Genomic DNA, 16,450 nt, shown 5'->3' with positions numbered 1-16,450 from the left:
TTTTTGGCGACCGTCCTTAAAATAGGGTCTACTTTGAGATAGACATGGAATGGCGCCATTTGGGGTGCCCCTCCTTGTAGCCGCTTCACGAAAAACGCATGTCTTTTGCATTCAAAAAATGAAAAACAGTTTTTGAATTTTTACGGTGTTTTCAAAAACTGGCGGATTTAGTCACGGCGGTCGTCCGTGGCTAGGGTTTGAGTCATGTTTTTAGCATTCAAAAAATGAAACTTATATTGTTTCATACATGAGCATGCACAAAAACCCATAATTTTATCTTTCATCCATGAGCATGCATAAAAAATTTCAATTCCCATCAGTTACCAAACTGAATATTCATTGTTAAAAACATGACTTGTTTAGATGACACTGTCATACAGCATCCATGAGCATGCACAAAATTAAACCTGACATACTTAACATTGACATGTTCATATTACACTAACAAGCTTAAACCTTACATGCTGAACACCTTCTTAACATCTTCACTCCTCCTTCTTCTCCTTCATCAACCTGATGCGCTCAGAGTGGCGAATCCCAACGCGGATGTACTCCTCTACCACAATTGGCATGGTCATGTCGCCAAGTTGTGGGATTGCAGGCGCCGCCACCATCGCGAGGTCGTCGTCCGCCACCACCATAGCAAGGTCGTCGTCCGCCACCACCATCGCGAGGTCGTCGTCCGCCACCACCATAGCAAGGTCGTCGTCCGCCACCACCATAGCAAGGTCGTCATCCGCCACCACCATAGTAGGGTTGTCGTCAGCCACCACCATAGCATGTTCGTTGTCAGCCAGAATAGGCTGCTCCTCGTCATCCCCGCTCTGCTCCTCGTCATCCCCGATCTGCTCGTCATCCCCGCTCTGCTCCTCGTCGTCATCCCCGCTCTGCTCCTCGTCATCCCCGCTGCTGCTCCCATTGCCTGGCCAAATGCAACAAAGTGTGAACATGGTGTTGTCGTCGTGCAGATAGAGGAAGCCAAAAGTACAGGAAGAAGAGAGGCAGAGAGCTTACTGGCATCGTCGTCGTGCTGGTAGTACATGCGGCACATGGTGTTGTCGAACATCTTCACGGTGAACATGGCGTCGCCGTCGTAGCAGAAGACAAGGAAGTACCCGAGCTGTAGCTCATGGGCGCAGGCGAAATGCTCCCAGCCGGGCCCTAGGTACATGTGGCCTTCACCATCAAACACCACCAACACTTCCCACAGCCTATGAAGCCCACTGCCGGCCTCCCGCAGCTTCACTTTGTGGGGCTCACGGACGGCGAGCATCTTCGCAAACTTGTCAGGCAGCCCCTGCAGCGAGGGTCAAGCAGTGGTTAATTGTGGCAATCAAGCACTAGACAGCAGAGTGATGATAAAGAAGAGTGATGATAAATATACCTACCTACTTCAAGATTTCTCAATTACGATCTCGAAGAACTCGAAACCTTCCAAGCCAGCCATCTCACTTCTCTGAAAAGCAGCATTGTAATTAAACAACAAGTTACCATAAACAGGACTGGACATAAATAGGAACAGAACCAAGTTTATGATGGCAAAAGTGATAAAAATGAGAAGAGCAATGCACTTGTGGATATTTATGATAGCAAAAGTGAGAAAAAAAGCAATGCACTTGTGAACATTTGGAATACTACTACTCTATCTACAATGGACCATATCTGCCCATGTGCCCATGTCTACTATAAATGGCAAACACAGCATCAGGATCATATCTACTATAAATGGACCATATCTACAATGAACCATATCTACTATAAATGGACCATATCTTCCCATGTGCTACATTTTGTTAGAACCCAGCACTTAAGAACTAAACCCTAGATTCTCAATTTAAACACACCTACCCAATACAGTCATGTACAAAACTGAACAGCTTTATAGTCGTCGATATGCGCATGAAGGCTATTGGCTTGACACCGATATAGTCATGTACAAAACTGAATTTAACACTAGAATTTCAGAGATTCAGAGCTATTGGCTTAATTTTCTTTGCTAGGGTTTATATAGCCAAAGGCCACTGGAGGCTAGATCCCCTACAAGTTTAACTGCTCCAGTGTGCCGCTGCATCTTTTTAGACAAATATAGACATGTTTATTTTAAAAACAAACAAAATTGGATAATACTAATACACTTGCAACATTATAAGTGTTGGCATCATTTTTCCCCTTTCGGTCTGCCTTTTCTATTTCTGATGAATTCTACGTCACTGTGAAGAGAACCACAAGGAAACTAGCATACCTAGCAAGGTAGCACCACATCAACTAAACATGGCCAAAAGGGACCTAAACCTAAATGCCTAATTCAGTCTGCAAAATCCCTCTGAATGTGGTCAAATCGCTCGACAGTTGGGCTGGAATCAACAGAACGCACGCGCAGGCACAATACGACCATTAGCCATGTAGTATAGCACAATTCCAGTAGGGACGCACGTGCAGGCACAATACGAGTAACTCCTAAATCAGCATGCTTGTTGGCCTTGTTGGCCTTGTCGACAAAGAACATGGGGTAAACAAAGCAAATCAAAGAACATGAGGGGAACAGAACGGAGCTGGGGGGACGGCGACTGCTTGATCTTGTTGGCCTTGTCGGTGTCGTGGACGGTGCCTCCTCTTGATCTACTACTCTATCTACAATGGAACCCTAATCAGCATGCGCCGGGGAACCCTAATCTAATCAACAGGAAGAGGAACAGGAAGGACCCGGTGGATTCATACCTTAGGAGGCCGTCGCTGTCGATGGAGGAGTGGTTCGCCAGGGAGGTCGTCACCGTCGATGGAGGAGAAGGGGATGCCGGCGGCGGAGAGGTGGAGTGGGTCGAGTGGATAATGGAGAGGAGGAGCGGGTCAAGTGGACAGGAGGAGTGGGGAAAAGAGTGGGTCCACTTGTCAGCGAGTTCTGTTTTGATATATTGAAAAGGGTTGGCATAGAGTACAAAACCAACAGCCTCTAACTAGCCCAGTGGTAGAAAAACAGTGGAATAAGCGGCAGGTCGTGGGTTCGAGCCCCCGCTCGCCCAATATTTTTTGGTAGCTCAGGGGAAAAGGGTCGAGTGGGTAGAGTGAGTTGGTCGAGTGGCCCACTTGTCAGCGAGGTCTGTGTTTGATACTTAACTGGTTTGATGATTTGAAAATAGATGGCATAGAGTGGACGACCAGTAGCCTCTTCCTAGCCCAGTGGTAGAAACACAGTGAAACGAGCGCACGGTCGTGGGTTCGAGTCCCCGCTCGCGCATTTTTTTTTCTCACAATGAAATGGGGCCGCGCGTGGGATCAGATGGCTGTCTGATGGAGCGCGCCCAAAAATTCAGTTAAAACAGCTCTAAAAACATCTTCAGTTCACCAAAAACAACATCTTCAGTTCAAAGAACATCTTCAGTCCAAAAACAACATCATTTTGCAATCTTTTACATCACAACCAAAACTACATGATCACTAAAACTAAGAAAAACAGCTCTAAAACAACATCTTCAGTTCATCATTTTGCTTCTTCATTCAAAACAACATCTTCATTTTGCATTGTATCTTCCGTCACCAAAACTACATCATTTTGCATTGTATCTTCAACCATCATCTGCCTCTCCATCACTACACAGTCTCATGCATTTTGGTACTTGGAGAGATTTGTAGTACAAAAACTACATCAAGATCACATCAACAACTACTACCAAGGAGACAAAATACCATTAGATCACCAAGGAGACCAAATTTACCTTCGCTACTCATCGTCGTCGATACGAAAACAAGGAACTCTATGCCCACTCCTATTTTCCTCATCATCACTACAATATTGCAGCATAGTATGATCAGTCCGGTTTTCCTCATCCTCGCTTTCATGTCCATCCTCTACCACCTTTCTTCTTTTCTTGATGCCTTCAACTGTTGCAGCACCAACGATCACACGTTCCCGGTCCCTTCGCACTCTGCTTTGCACCGGAACTTCCATAGAGTCATCATCAGCTTGCAATGGAACTTCCGTAGAGTCATCATCTTGGTATGTTAGTCCACCATCACCGGGGCCCTTTTCCACTTCAGTTTCAGTCACCTCCACAAGTGTCTGTGCTGAAAGTTTTGCACAACTCGCCATTTTCCGTGCAAAAGAGTGTCTGGCAGATAAAATACCATTGTTGCTTGTGTTCTTAGAATAAAGGGATCACTCTTATACCAGCACCTTGCAGTGTTGATGCTTTTGAAGTGGCCATCATATTTGACAAAAGAGTCTCTCCTCTTCTTGCTACCAAGCTCAAACCAGTCACAGCAAAATAAGACAACCGAGCGATGGATGCCTCCACTAGAGTTGTACTGCAACTCTACGATGCTTCTCAACTGACCATAGAAGTCAATGATCTCACCATCATGTGGCCCCTCAGTGACGATTCCACTATTCTGTGTCTTCCTTTTTTCCTCGTGGTCAACGGTGTGGTACCGGACACGGTCAGCAATGCATGCTGAATACACTCTCACTCGCTTATCCGGTAAGCATGCCAAAGCAAATAGATCATCACTGACCTTCTTCTCCTCATGCAACTTTCCAATCTGCACAAATAAACCATTTAGCAAACTATGGTATTTAACAATGGGTGAATAACATAGAAAACATAAAACATGTGGCTAAATATCTCACATGATTCTTAAACCACTTAGCAAACCCCTTGGCAACCCTTTTATCAACATTGATATTGCTTTTTTCCTGATTTAACTCTTGCTTGCATTTCTTGCAATGCCAACAAAACATGTGAATTAAAACATTAGGCTGGTGCCAACCCAAGCAACAAAAAAATATAATGAGTGCACAAGATATAATGTACTCGATATATGGTAGAACCTCGGCGCAATTGCTGAGCACAAACAAAACCATCTTGTCATACTCATCAACAGCCTCCAAGTATTATGAGGCTCTAAGAAAGTTCACACCATGGTTGAAAACAGAGACATCACCACTTTGCGAATCAGACCGCTCTCTATTTCTGCCCGGCCGGTTCCATCTTGTTTCCACATCACCAAAGTATCTAGAGCAAAAAGTCAAGCACTCGTCAACGACATATGCTTCAGCAATAGAACCTTCAGGTCTTGCCATGTTTCGCACATAACGGTTACAACTAAGCAGCCTTCTTTCGATTGGGTACATCCAACCGTATTGCACAGGGCCTCTAAGCATTGCCTCTTTGGGTAAGTGCACCACCAAATGGACCATCACGATGAAGAAAGCTGGAGGGAAAATCTTCTCGAGCTTGTGAAGAATAATTGGGATTTCTTTTTCAAGTCTTTCCAGGACAGTTAACTTGAGGGTTTTGCAGCACAGTTCTCTAAAGAAATTTCCCAGCTCAGCAACCGCTTCATATATATCCTTGTTCATGATTCCTCGGAGGCCCGCCGGTGAAATCCTTTGGAGGAGGATGTGACAATCATGGGTTTTCAGTACTGAAAACTTGAATCCATCAGAAGTAACACACTTTGCTAGGTTAGCAGCATAACCATCTGGAAATTTCACCGCTCTTAGGAATTCACAGAATGCAAGCTTTTGTTCTTTATTCATTGTATACCATGCTCGTGGAATTTCAAATGAATCTTCATCTTCATTGTGCTGTAGATGCAAATCTTCTCTTATGCCCATGTCCTCCAAATCAAGCCTAGAACTAACTGTGTCCTTTGTCTTCCCTTCAATGTTCAGAAATGTCCCTAGCAGATTCTTGCATATGTTTTTCTCAATGTGCATTACATCGAGATTATGCCTTAATTTTAGATCAGCCCAGTATGGCAGGTCCCACAAACAAGGCTTCCGGTCCCAACATTGACCTTCCTCATGCTTTCTTTTCTTCGCCAGGTTTCCTGGTCTCACATCTTTCACCTTTTCAAGTTGCTGCTCCAGCTCTTCTTTAGTGAATTCAGCTGGCCTGTCACAGGTTTCATTCTCACCATTAAAATCTTTGCTTCTTCACCAGCGATGGTTTCGGTGAAGAAAGCGGCGGTGCCCAATATAGCAGATCTTGCTCCTTATTCTCTTTGAGCAAGGGTCTTTGTCACAATGGACACAAGCCTGATAACCCGCTGTGATCCTCCCAGACAGAGTGTGCAGAGCCGGGAAATCATGGATGGACCATATGATCGCAGCACGTAGATTGAACTTTTCTTCTGGACTCAAGGCATCGTATGTAGGTACACCGGTCCAGAGATGGAGCAGTTCTTCTACGAGGGGCTCCATAAAGACATCAAAATCCTTTCTTGGAGAATATGGACCCGGGATAAGCAATGACATCATGAAGTTGGACTGATCCATGCATGCCCATGGTGGCAGGTTGTACGGCACCACAAAAACAGGCCACATGCTATAAGACGTGCTCATGTTCCCAAATGGATTAAACCCATCTATGGCAATGCCAAGTTTTATGTTCCTTGGATCTGCAGCAAAATCTAAATGTATACGGTCAAACTCTTTCCATGCCTCTCCATCCGCAGGATGGCTCAGCTCATTGTCCACAGGTTGCCGCTTCAGCTTGTTCCACTGTACCTCACGCAATGATTTCTTCGAGATGAACATCCGCTGCAGCCTTGGTATCAAGGGAAAGTGCCTCAGTACCTTCTCCGGTATTGACTTCTTCCCATCAGCATCTTTCCACCTAGATGCATTGCATTTTGGACAGTTGTCATGCTTTGCTAAATCCTTTTGAAACAAGACACAGTTATTTGGGCACACATGTATTGACACATAACCTAACCCCAGCCTGCGGATTATGCTCAATGCTTCATCATAAGATCTGGGAACACAACTATCAGGGAATTGCAAGCTCAAAAGACGGAGTATTGCGTTGAATGCGGCATTGCTAATCTGGTAGAAAGACTTGATGTGGAGTAACTTCACGGTGAAGGTAAATCTTGAAAATTTACCCCCTTCATGAGCTGCACGTTTCGCTTCCTCTAACACCTCAGCAAACAACGATTTCTGTCCATCAGCACGATCTTCAGCATCGTACAAATCCTTCAACAGGTCAGGAATCCTATCATCTTCATGCCCATCCTCTTCCTCCAAAACAGCATTATCTCGCAAAACCTTTTCCATGAAATCAATGCCAGCATCACCACCACCCATCATATGAGGGGCCTTTGTATCAGCTTCAAAATGTTGAGGTTGTCTGTCTAAAGGTTCTCCATGATATATCCATCTATCATATGTGCTGGACATCCCATTAAGATGCAGATGATCTTCCACTCTTCCTTGAGCCATTCTTGGACGGTTGAGGCATTCACAACATGGGCAAAGAATGTGAGCATCGTTGGCAAAATTTGCCCGAACAAATGCCATGAAATCATCAACTCCTTTCATATGTTCTTTCGAAAACTTTCTAACTCCTTCTCTAATCCAGCTTCTGTCCATCTGCCAAAGACAACAAATTGTTGCAACTTAGCAAAATAATCACAAGGCCTGAAAATTTTATATGCTAATTGCCTAACCACAAGGCCTGAAGAATTCTTAACAAACAAGCTGAACAATTCCTAACAGTACATCAAGAAAATTCATCTATGCATTATCTACCAAACAAACAAGCTATCTCCTAACTACTAACAGTGCATCAACAAAATTCATCTATGCTGAAGAACATCTGACTAAAATCCATCTCCCACTGCTCGGGTGACGAGAGAGGAGAGGGGGGAAGAGGTGAGGGGTGCATACCGGGAGGTGTGCTTGCGGCGGCGGCGAGTCCCCCATGCTCGGCGAGCCCCCACCACCGTCGGTCGCCTACGCCCCTGCTGGCCCCCGCCTCCACGCCCTACCTCGCCTCCGCCCCCTGCCGGCCCCGCCCCCGCCTCCGCTGCCGGCACCGCCCCCGCCTCCGCCCCCTGCTGGTTGCTTCCGCCGCGAGGCCGTGGGCGAGGTCACCTGTGGCGAGGCCGTGGGCGAGGTCACCTGGTTGCTTCCGCCGCCGCCACCTGGTCGTAAGACCTAGAAAAACACTAAGTGTTGCTCTGTTCAATGCCACCCGCCGCCACCTGGTCGGAAGGTCCCACTTGTCACTGATACGTGAGAGCCGTGGTTTTATATACTATATGGAAAACTACCCACACATTAGCAACAATCTCTCTCTAGCCCGGCGGTAACGAACGAGCGAACCCAGCGCGAGGTCGTGGGTTTGAGTCCCCGCTAGCGCATATTTTTTAGGGAATTAAACGCTCGCTCACCCACCTGTCAAATGGGTCCCGCCTGTCAGTGTTGCAAATCATTGCTCTGTTTGATGCCACCTGGTCGGAAGGTCCCACTTGTCAATGATACGAGAGAGCCGTAGTTCTATATAATGTATAGATAAACTCCCAGATGTGAGCAACTATCCTTCTCTAGCCCAGCAGTAGCATGCAAGCAAACCAAGCGCGAGGTCGTGGGTTCGAGTCCCGCCTCATGCATCTTTTTTGGGCGAATTAAGCGCTCGGCCTCACCTGTCAAATGGGTCCTGCCTGTCAGTGTGTGCCCCGTCTGTCTATTGAATATTAAAACTCAAGAAAAAATGACACTACTAGCTTTACGACCATTTTCTCTAATGAAATTATGACCTTTCTGACCAAAATGGTCGTTATGGTTTAGGGTTTAGAGCCCCCCAGACAGCTTTTGACCAATTGGTCTAAAATGGTCATAAATTTATGACCAATTCTTCGAGGGTCACTGACAGAAGGTCATAAGTTGACATATTTCTTGTAGTGTGCAATGACACCAAGACCAGCAGGATGGCAAGACGGAGGTCACCATGGAGCCCAAGACGGCGTCACCACCAGAGCCTTTTGCAGGCGAAGACTACTTTTGTTAGGATAAGTTGTAATAGTTGTCCCCTTTCAAATTGGCTGTTGTTGGCTCCCTTCTGGCTCAATATTTGGGGAGAGGACCAAGGCCTATATAAGTAGAATTAGCCACCACAGTAGGGGGCACCCAAAAACAGGGGAGGAAGAACTCATTCAGGGGCATCTCACCCACACAAGTTCACCAAGCACAAGAACACCTCAACCTCAGGAGGGTGTTCTTCCCCTTGTACTGCTCATCATCAGCCCAAGAGGCAATCCACCACCACCACACTGGAGTAGGGTATTACACCACAACGGTGGCCCGAACCAGTATAAATCTTGTGTCTTTGTGTTGCAAGTTCGTGGAGTTCATCTGCGAGATCTTGGCGAGCTAGGGCGTGGATCAATAGGAAGAAAACCTTCGCGCGCACCCCAGTGTTCGAACCTCGAGGGTTTTGTCAGAACCCGTGATCTGACATTTGGTGCGCCAGGTAGGGGGTGTGTCATAGCTTCTCTTCCGTCGATCTGCGCTCCATCGCCACCGCGCTTCGCCCACATGGCAGGCGCCCTGCCACCGACTCCGAGGGCCAGTGTCGACGACGGGGCCAGAGGGCTCCGAGCCCTGGCCCCCGCCCTGCGGTTGGTGCAGTGGCTACCCAAGTTCAGGCCGGATATGCCGCCGCGCTACGACGGCGCAGCGGACCCGTCAGCTTTCCTACTGGCATACGAGGAGGCCATCCTCGAGGCCGGGGGTGATGACAAGGTCATGGCCAACTGGCTTCCCATGGCCCTCGTCGGCGAGCCGCGCGCCTGGCTACTCAACCTTGCCGGATCCACGATGGCATCTTGGGAGGAGCTGTGCGACCTCTTCACTACGCGCTACGCGACACCGGCACACCACGCGGTCGAGGCCCTGCTAGGCGGCTCACAGGCGCCGCCTTCAGACCGCCACATCAAGCGCTCAGGGGCTCCACCGGGCTGGGCTGCGCCTGAGGCCGACCTCACCTTCAGCTTAGAAGACTACCCCGTCACCACCACCAGCTCGGGAATGCTTCCGATGCTCTGCACGCCCACCATCTGCAACGTGGCCGTCACCAATACCCTCATCGACGGCGGCGCTGGCCTCAACTTGCTCTCCGTGGAAGCCTTCAGCCTTCTTCACGTGCCGCTCGAGCGGCTCAGCCTCAGCAAGCCTTTCTCAGGAATTAGTGGTGGCGCTACCCGCCCCCGGGGCAGATCCGCCTTCCCGTCACCTTCGTTACGAGCAACAACTACCGCACCAAGCTGGTCGACTTCGACATCGCCCGCATCGGCCTCCCATACAACGCCATCCTCGGGTACCCAGCTCTGGCCCAGTTCATGGCGGCGACTCATCCAGCCTACAATCTCATCAAGATGCCTGGAAGCAAAAGTGTCCTCACTGTCAAGGGGGTCACCAAGGAGGCCGTGACGGCGCTCAAACTTGCCTTCAGGACCGCTACGGCGGCGCAGCCCGTCGGCGCGGGTGCCCCCGAGGCCAAGGAGGCCGCGCCAACCAAGAAGAAGCAGTTGTTCACCCAAGACAAGGCAGAAACCAAACAGGTGCCGGTCGACGAGGATGGCTCCTCAGGAGTCACCTTCACCATAGGTGCCGGCCTCAACCCTAGCCAAGAGGAAGCATTGGTGAAGTTCTTGCGCGCGGACAAGGATATATTCGCATGGGAGCCCAATCAGCTGGTGGGGGTCCCGAGAGAGGTGATTCAGCACCACTTAAGGGTATGCCCCAATGTGCACCCTATGAAGCAGCGAGCAAGGTGGTAGTCCACGGAGAAGCAGGCCTTCATCGTCCAAGAGAACCACAAGTTGGAGGCGGCAAGTGACATTCGAGAGGTTAGGTACCCCGAATGGCTGGCGAACCCCGTCGTGGTGCCAAAGAAAGGCGGGAAGGAGCGAATGTGCGTCGACTTCACCAACCTCAACAAGGCATGCCCTCAAGATATGTTCCCTCTCCTGCACATCGACCAGATCGTCGACTCCACCGCTGAGTGCGACCTACTGTGCTTCCTGGATGTGTTCTCAGGGTATCACAAAATCAACATGGCGGTGGAAGATGTAGAGAAGACAGCTTTCTTGACCCCGTGTGGGGTGTACTGCTACACCTGTATGCCCTTCAGACTGCGCAACGCGGGTGCAACCTTTCGGCGGCTGATGCACATCGTGTTGGGGCGGCAGCTCGGGAGGAACACGGAGGCCTACTTCGACGACATTGTGGTGAAGTCTCTGGAGGCGAGAAGCTTGATCCAAGACCTGGAGGAGACCTTCGAAAGCCTGCGCCAGGTGAACTTGCGGCTTAACCCGGAAAAGTGTGTGTTCAGTGTCCCTTCCAGCAAGCTACAGGGATTCCTCATATCACACAGAGGGATCGAGGCGAACCCGGAGAAGATCAAGGCCATTGAGGGCATGAGCCCACCGCAGACCCTCAAGGAAATGCAGAAGCTGGCTGGTCGGGTGACTCCATTGGGGTGCTTCATCTCCAAGCTGGGAGAGCGCGCCTTACCCTTCTTCAAGCTAATGAAGAAGAAGGGCCCGTTCGAGTGGACTCCGGAGGCCGAACGAGCCTTCCAAGACCTCAAGAGATACCTGACCAGCCCTCCGGTGATGGTGGCGCCACAGCCTCTCAACCCTCTAGTACTTTATCTTGCCGCCACCCCTTACTCCGCCAGCGCTGCGCTAGTGGCGGTTCGGGAGGAGCACCAGGCCAAGAGCGCGCCGCGCCAAGCTACGCCGCCAGCAGAGATAACGCAAGAAGGCGCAACAAGAGCCATAGCGGCAGCAACAAAAGACCAAGCTTGGCAGGATGATGCCGAAGAGATTCCCGCAAGCGATCAGGCGCCAGGGGTCCCACCACCTCAGGAGGCACCCTGGCTTTCACAAGACGCGGGCCTCACCAACACGCCGGTCCTCGTCGAGCACCCGATGTATTTCATCAGCACGGTGTTGAGGGACGCGAGGGCACGATATCCCATGCCTCAGAAGCTCCTGCTCGCGCTCTTGGTGGCCTCGCGCAAGTTGTGCCACTACTTCCGGGGCCACCCTATCAAGGTCGTCTCGGCCTACCCATTGCAGAGGGTGCTCAGGAGCCCTAACTCCGCTAGAAGGATCGCTGAGTGGAACATCGAGCTGCAGGCCTTCCAGTTGGAGTTCAGCACTACCAGGGTCATCAAAGGAGCCACGCTCGCTGATTTTGTGGCGGAATGGACGGATGCCCCGACACTTGAAGTGGGCGAGGACCGGTCCACCTCGCCAGGAAGCGAGGCGCCCGACGGATGGGTCATGTATTTTAATAGCGCCTTCGCGCACCAGGGCGCGGGGGCTGGAGCAGTACTCATCTAGCCCATGCAGGACAAGCTCTACTACGTTGTGCAGCTCTGTTTTCAGCAGGGCGAGAAGGTCTCCAACAACATCACAGAATACAAAGGTCTCATAGCTGCTTGAAGGCCACGGCAGCTCTAGGGGTAAAGCATCTCACCATTAGGGGCGACTCACAGCTCCTAGTCAACTTCTCCAACAAAGTATAGGAGCCAAAGGACGAGCACATGGAGGCGTACCTCGCAGAGGTACGTAAGATGGAAAAGCAGTTCCTAGTCCTGGAGGTGCAGCATGTGCCCCGGGGCACCAACAAGGAAGCCGACGACATCGCCAGGAGGGCATTCAAGCGGCAGCCCCAAGAGCCTGGTGTCTTCGAGGAGCGGCTCTTCAAGCCGTCAGTGACGCCACCACTTTCAAGCACGGCATGGCCTCGGGAGGAGCTCCCACAACCGCCTGCCACGGGAGCCCCAGCTTGTGGCCCGACCTTAGGAGCTCGCTTGCTCTTGGCGCTCGAGCCCCAAGAGGGATGTTGGACCAAGGAATTCAAGGAATATCTGAGGTAAGGGGCGCTACCGAAGAAGGAAGAGGAAGCAAAGCGCGAGGCCCGGCAAGCCACGGCATACTGCATCCAGGACGGTGAGTTGTACGGGAAGCGACCAATTGATGTTTCGCTGCGTTGCATTTCCACGGACTAGGGGAAGGAGTTGCTGATTAACATACATGGCGGGAACTGCGGGCACCACTCGTCGTCATGGCTCTTGTCGGCAAGGTGTTCCGCAGTGGATTCTACTGGCCCACGACGCTCAACGACACAGCTGAGCTAGTGAAGTCCTGCGAAGCTTTCCAGTTCCACGCTAAGCAGATCCATCAGCCAGCTCAGGGCCTCCAGACTATACCGCTCACATGGCCGTTCGCGGTCTGGGGGGCTGGATATCTTGGGCCCATTCCCTCGAGCACTAGGGGGCTACCGCCACCTCTACATCGCCATCGACAAGTTCACCAAGTGGGCGGAAGTGGAAGCCGTCCACACCATCCCAGCTAGTTCCGCAGTTAAGTTCATCAAGGGCCTCGTGAGTCGTTTCGGGGTCCCCAACAGCATCATCACCGACAATGGCTCGCAGTTCACTAGTAACCTCTTCAAAACATACTGTGCTAACCTTGGAACGCGGATCTGCTACACTTCGGTGGCGCACCCCAGGAGCAATGGCCAGGCTGAACGCGCCAACGCGGAGGTCCTGAGAGGCCTCAAGACCAGGACCTTCAAGAAGAAGCTCGAGGCCTGCGGCAGGGGCTGGCACGACTGCCACTAAGCCGATGGGCGAGACCCCATTCTTCCTTGTCTACGGATCCAAAGCGGTCCTCCCTCATGAGATCAAGCATCGCTCCGCACGAGTCCTGGCGTTTGATGAAACACAGTAGGACGCCACGCGGGGGATGGACCTCGTACTGGGGAAGGAACATTGCCGCGAAGCTGCACTGAGGGGGGCAAGGTACCAGCAGGCACTATGGCAATAGCACTGTCGCAACATCCGCTCTAGGACGCTCGAGGTAGGTGACCTTGTCCTGAGGCGGGTCCCCTCCAGGGAAGGGTTGCACAAGCAATCACCCATGTGGGAGGGCCCATTCAGGGTCGTCCATATCTCCACGCCTGGCGCCGCGCGCCTGGAGACACAGGACAGGGTGCCCACACTACTAGGGAAAAGCCTAGCAGTAGCGCGGGTTTTCGGCCTTTTAGTAGCGCGGGGGCCGGCGCTACTAATAAGGCGCTACAGCTAACATATAGCAGTAGCGCTGGTCCACCCGCGCTACTGCAACACAAGTGTTGCATCAGCGCTCTTAAAGGAACCTCGCTGCTGCTAATAGCTATAGCGCGCTTCCCCTATGCGCGCTACTGCTACAACCGCGCTGCTGCTAACTTTTCTCCCCTCGCTACTGCTAATTTTAGTAGTTTTTTGTTTTTTTCGGCATATTTGTTTTGTATTTGAACATGCTTTATAGAAGAATCTTTAGCACATACAAATGTCATCATGATACACATACAAATGCCTGCGAGACCACAAATGTAATCATAGCATATACATACAAATAGTCTCGTCATAATCATCATCCAACACAAAGTGGTATCTTGTCATCATCTCGAAAATAGCGATACATGCAAGTCTCGAATACTTGCAACTACAATGTCATCCATCTAAACAAAGGTATACACGAGAAGAGCTATCACTATGAGTGAAAGCGGAACTATGCAATACATGAGATGGCGGTTACGAGTCCTCTCTCGCGCTAGCGTGAACCTCAAGTAACTAGCTTCTCCTTCTTGTCTGCTTTTGAATCCTTTATGGCTGGCGTCCGAGAACCCATTCACTTGTGCCTGACACTCATGCCACTCGTTGTACACCCCCGAAACCTTCCCTTTGTACATGACATAGCAGTTCCATCTCGCCATCAAGAAACTAGGTACCTGTTAGAGATGCATGTTCATGAAGAGGATGTACAATCATATATATGCAACAAAATATACTAGAGAACACCGAAAAAGAAAGGGTTAGCAACTAGATGCAACATACAGTACGCAAATTAATTAACTAGAGGTACGCAGGTCATCGTACGCAAACTAACAAAGTAGCGTTACGCAAGTTCGGCAGGGATCATGGACATCACAAAGTTGCATCGCTACAAATAGTATACAAGTTCAACCGACACATATCATCATCATCGGCATCATAAATCACTAGAAGTTCCATCCTTCCATATCATCGAGGATGGACCCTAGCTTCTTGAACGGTGTGAGGTCTAGACGTTGCATGCTTATGCGAGTTCGGACGTTAGCTCGCGATATAGGGCTATGGTGGAACATCCCCTTCTCATCGACGACTTCTTTCATGATGATCGTCGCAATGTCGCTTTGGATGCGAAAGAAGTCATCTCTAAGTTTATAATCCGCTTCTCCATGAGATTCTGGCCACTTGTGGATATGATCATCACTTCTGCTTCTCATGCGAAGCTTTTGGTGATCCGTGTTGAACTGAATCATGAGATGGAGGATGTAGAATCCATCCTTCTTGCTTGGTTTTGGGACTTGGATGCAGGAGAAGTTAGTTTTATGGGCGAAACCCATCTTCTTGTTCCTTTGTTTCCTGATCTGCATGTGGCCACCTCTAAAGCTGAAGCCTTGGAGAGCATCATCTAGAATATTCATTATGTGGGTGTAGTCTTTTTTCTCATAGTCTCTGGAAGGGTCAAAATACACGGCGTGGGAGACTTGCGGATAAAGAACGATAAGGACGGCGTGCCAGTTGCTGCGGGGAAAAGACACCTCAAATTATTCCCCATAGAGAGAGAAGGAATGATTGAAATGTATGAAAGGGTTGTTCGAAACTGGCTTACTTTGGATGATAAGGCACGAGGACAATTTCGGCATGACCTTTGCTAAAAAATGGACATATCGAGCGCCTGAAATTCACCGGAACGGAAATGAATCAACATTCCGGCGTAACATAGGCAACTCGGATCATTTACCAAAACATGACATGTCCAAAACATGACATATCCACATATCACATGTCTAGTTCAAATTTGCATATAAATTCAGCAAATTTTGAAACCTATCTAAATTCATAACTAAATAGATAACCTAACTAACATAACTAAAACCTAAGTAAATTAACCCTAGCTAGCAGAGAGAGAGAGGGGGGGGGTGGTTTACAGAGGGTGCAGGGCGAGGAGGCAGGCCCGACGACGACCGAGGTTGGGAGGGGAGGAAGCAGAGGAGGGAGGCAAGGGCTGACGGGTCGAGGGCGAGTGCCGGCGCCGGGGGCGAGCGTGCCTGGGTCGGGGGCGGCGGGGTCAGGGGCGAGCGCGCCGGGGTCGGGGGCGACAGGGTCAGGGGCGAGCGCGTCGGGGTCGGGGGCGAGCGCGCCGAGGTCGGGGGCGGGCGTGGCGGTGCGACGGGGCCGGGGAAGAGGGAGTGGGGATTTGGGGGAAAAGAGGCGGGATGAAGCAGGGAGAGGGAGAATTTTGGGTTAAGTGGACGTAGCAGTAGCGCGTTTACACAAAACACGCTACTACTATTACGAGCAGCTATAGCGATTTTCTGCAGAAACCGCTACTGCTACCTTGACTAGCTGTAGCTCTTTTTCACTAAAGCGCAACTGCTATAACCAGTTTCCCTTTTTTCTTTTCCTTAGCATAATAGGAACATATATATTACATCATTGGACCCTTGCATAATAATGGCCAAGTGTGTATACAAAATAGGAACATATATATATTACATCATTGGACCCATGCATAATAATGGCTAATTAAGTGTGTATACAAAATAGGAACATATATATAT

General features: G+C 50.0%; 1 protein-coding gene across 2 annotated transcripts; it reads right to left on the bottom strand.

Annotated features, from left to right (window-relative positions):
* Positions 1 to 310: 310 nt before the first annotated feature.
* On the bottom strand, positions 311 to 2,847 carry LOC147965366 (uncharacterized). Of its 2 annotated transcripts, none has more exons than XM_087526777.1 (4): positions 2,719 to 2,847; positions 1,389 to 2,631; positions 1,015 to 1,297; positions 311 to 922 (listed from the first exon to the last, which is right to left on the bottom strand). In XM_087526777.1, the coding sequence occupies exons 3-4, from the start codon at positions 1,271 to 1,273 to the stop codon at positions 486 to 488; spliced, it is 696 nt and encodes a 231-aa protein (XP_087382903.1). In that variant the 5' UTR covers positions 1,274 to 1,297; positions 1,389 to 2,631; positions 2,719 to 2,847; the 3' UTR covers positions 311 to 485. The 2 variants fall into 2 exon arrangements, with proteins under 2 accessions (XP_087382903.1, XP_087382904.1); XM_087526778.1 differs by having other exon boundaries at positions 1,389 to 1,456.
* Between the last annotated feature and the right edge of the window lie 13,603 nt (positions 2,848 to 16,450).

Source organism: Triticum urartu, chromosome 6A (assembly GCF_056163025.1).
Source record: "Triticum urartu cultivar PI428250 chromosome 6A, HENAU_Tu73, whole genome shotgun sequence".
NCBI lineage: Eukaryota > Viridiplantae > Streptophyta > Magnoliopsida > Poales > Poaceae > Triticum > Triticum urartu.
This window is presented reverse-complemented; position numbering and strand designations above follow the sequence as displayed.

What these genes read in the sequence shown, in the direction of transcription:
- LOC147965366 (XM_087526777.1), bottom strand. Translation starts at nt 1,273, where the DNA reads ATGCTCGCCGTCCGTGAGCCCCACAAAGTGAAGCTGCGGGAGGCCGGC. An exon ending in CCAGCACGACGACGATGCCA is followed by an intron (nt 923 to 1,014) that starts GTAAGCTCTCTG and finishes GCATTTGGCCAG; the next exon opens with GCAATGGGAGCAGCAGCGGG.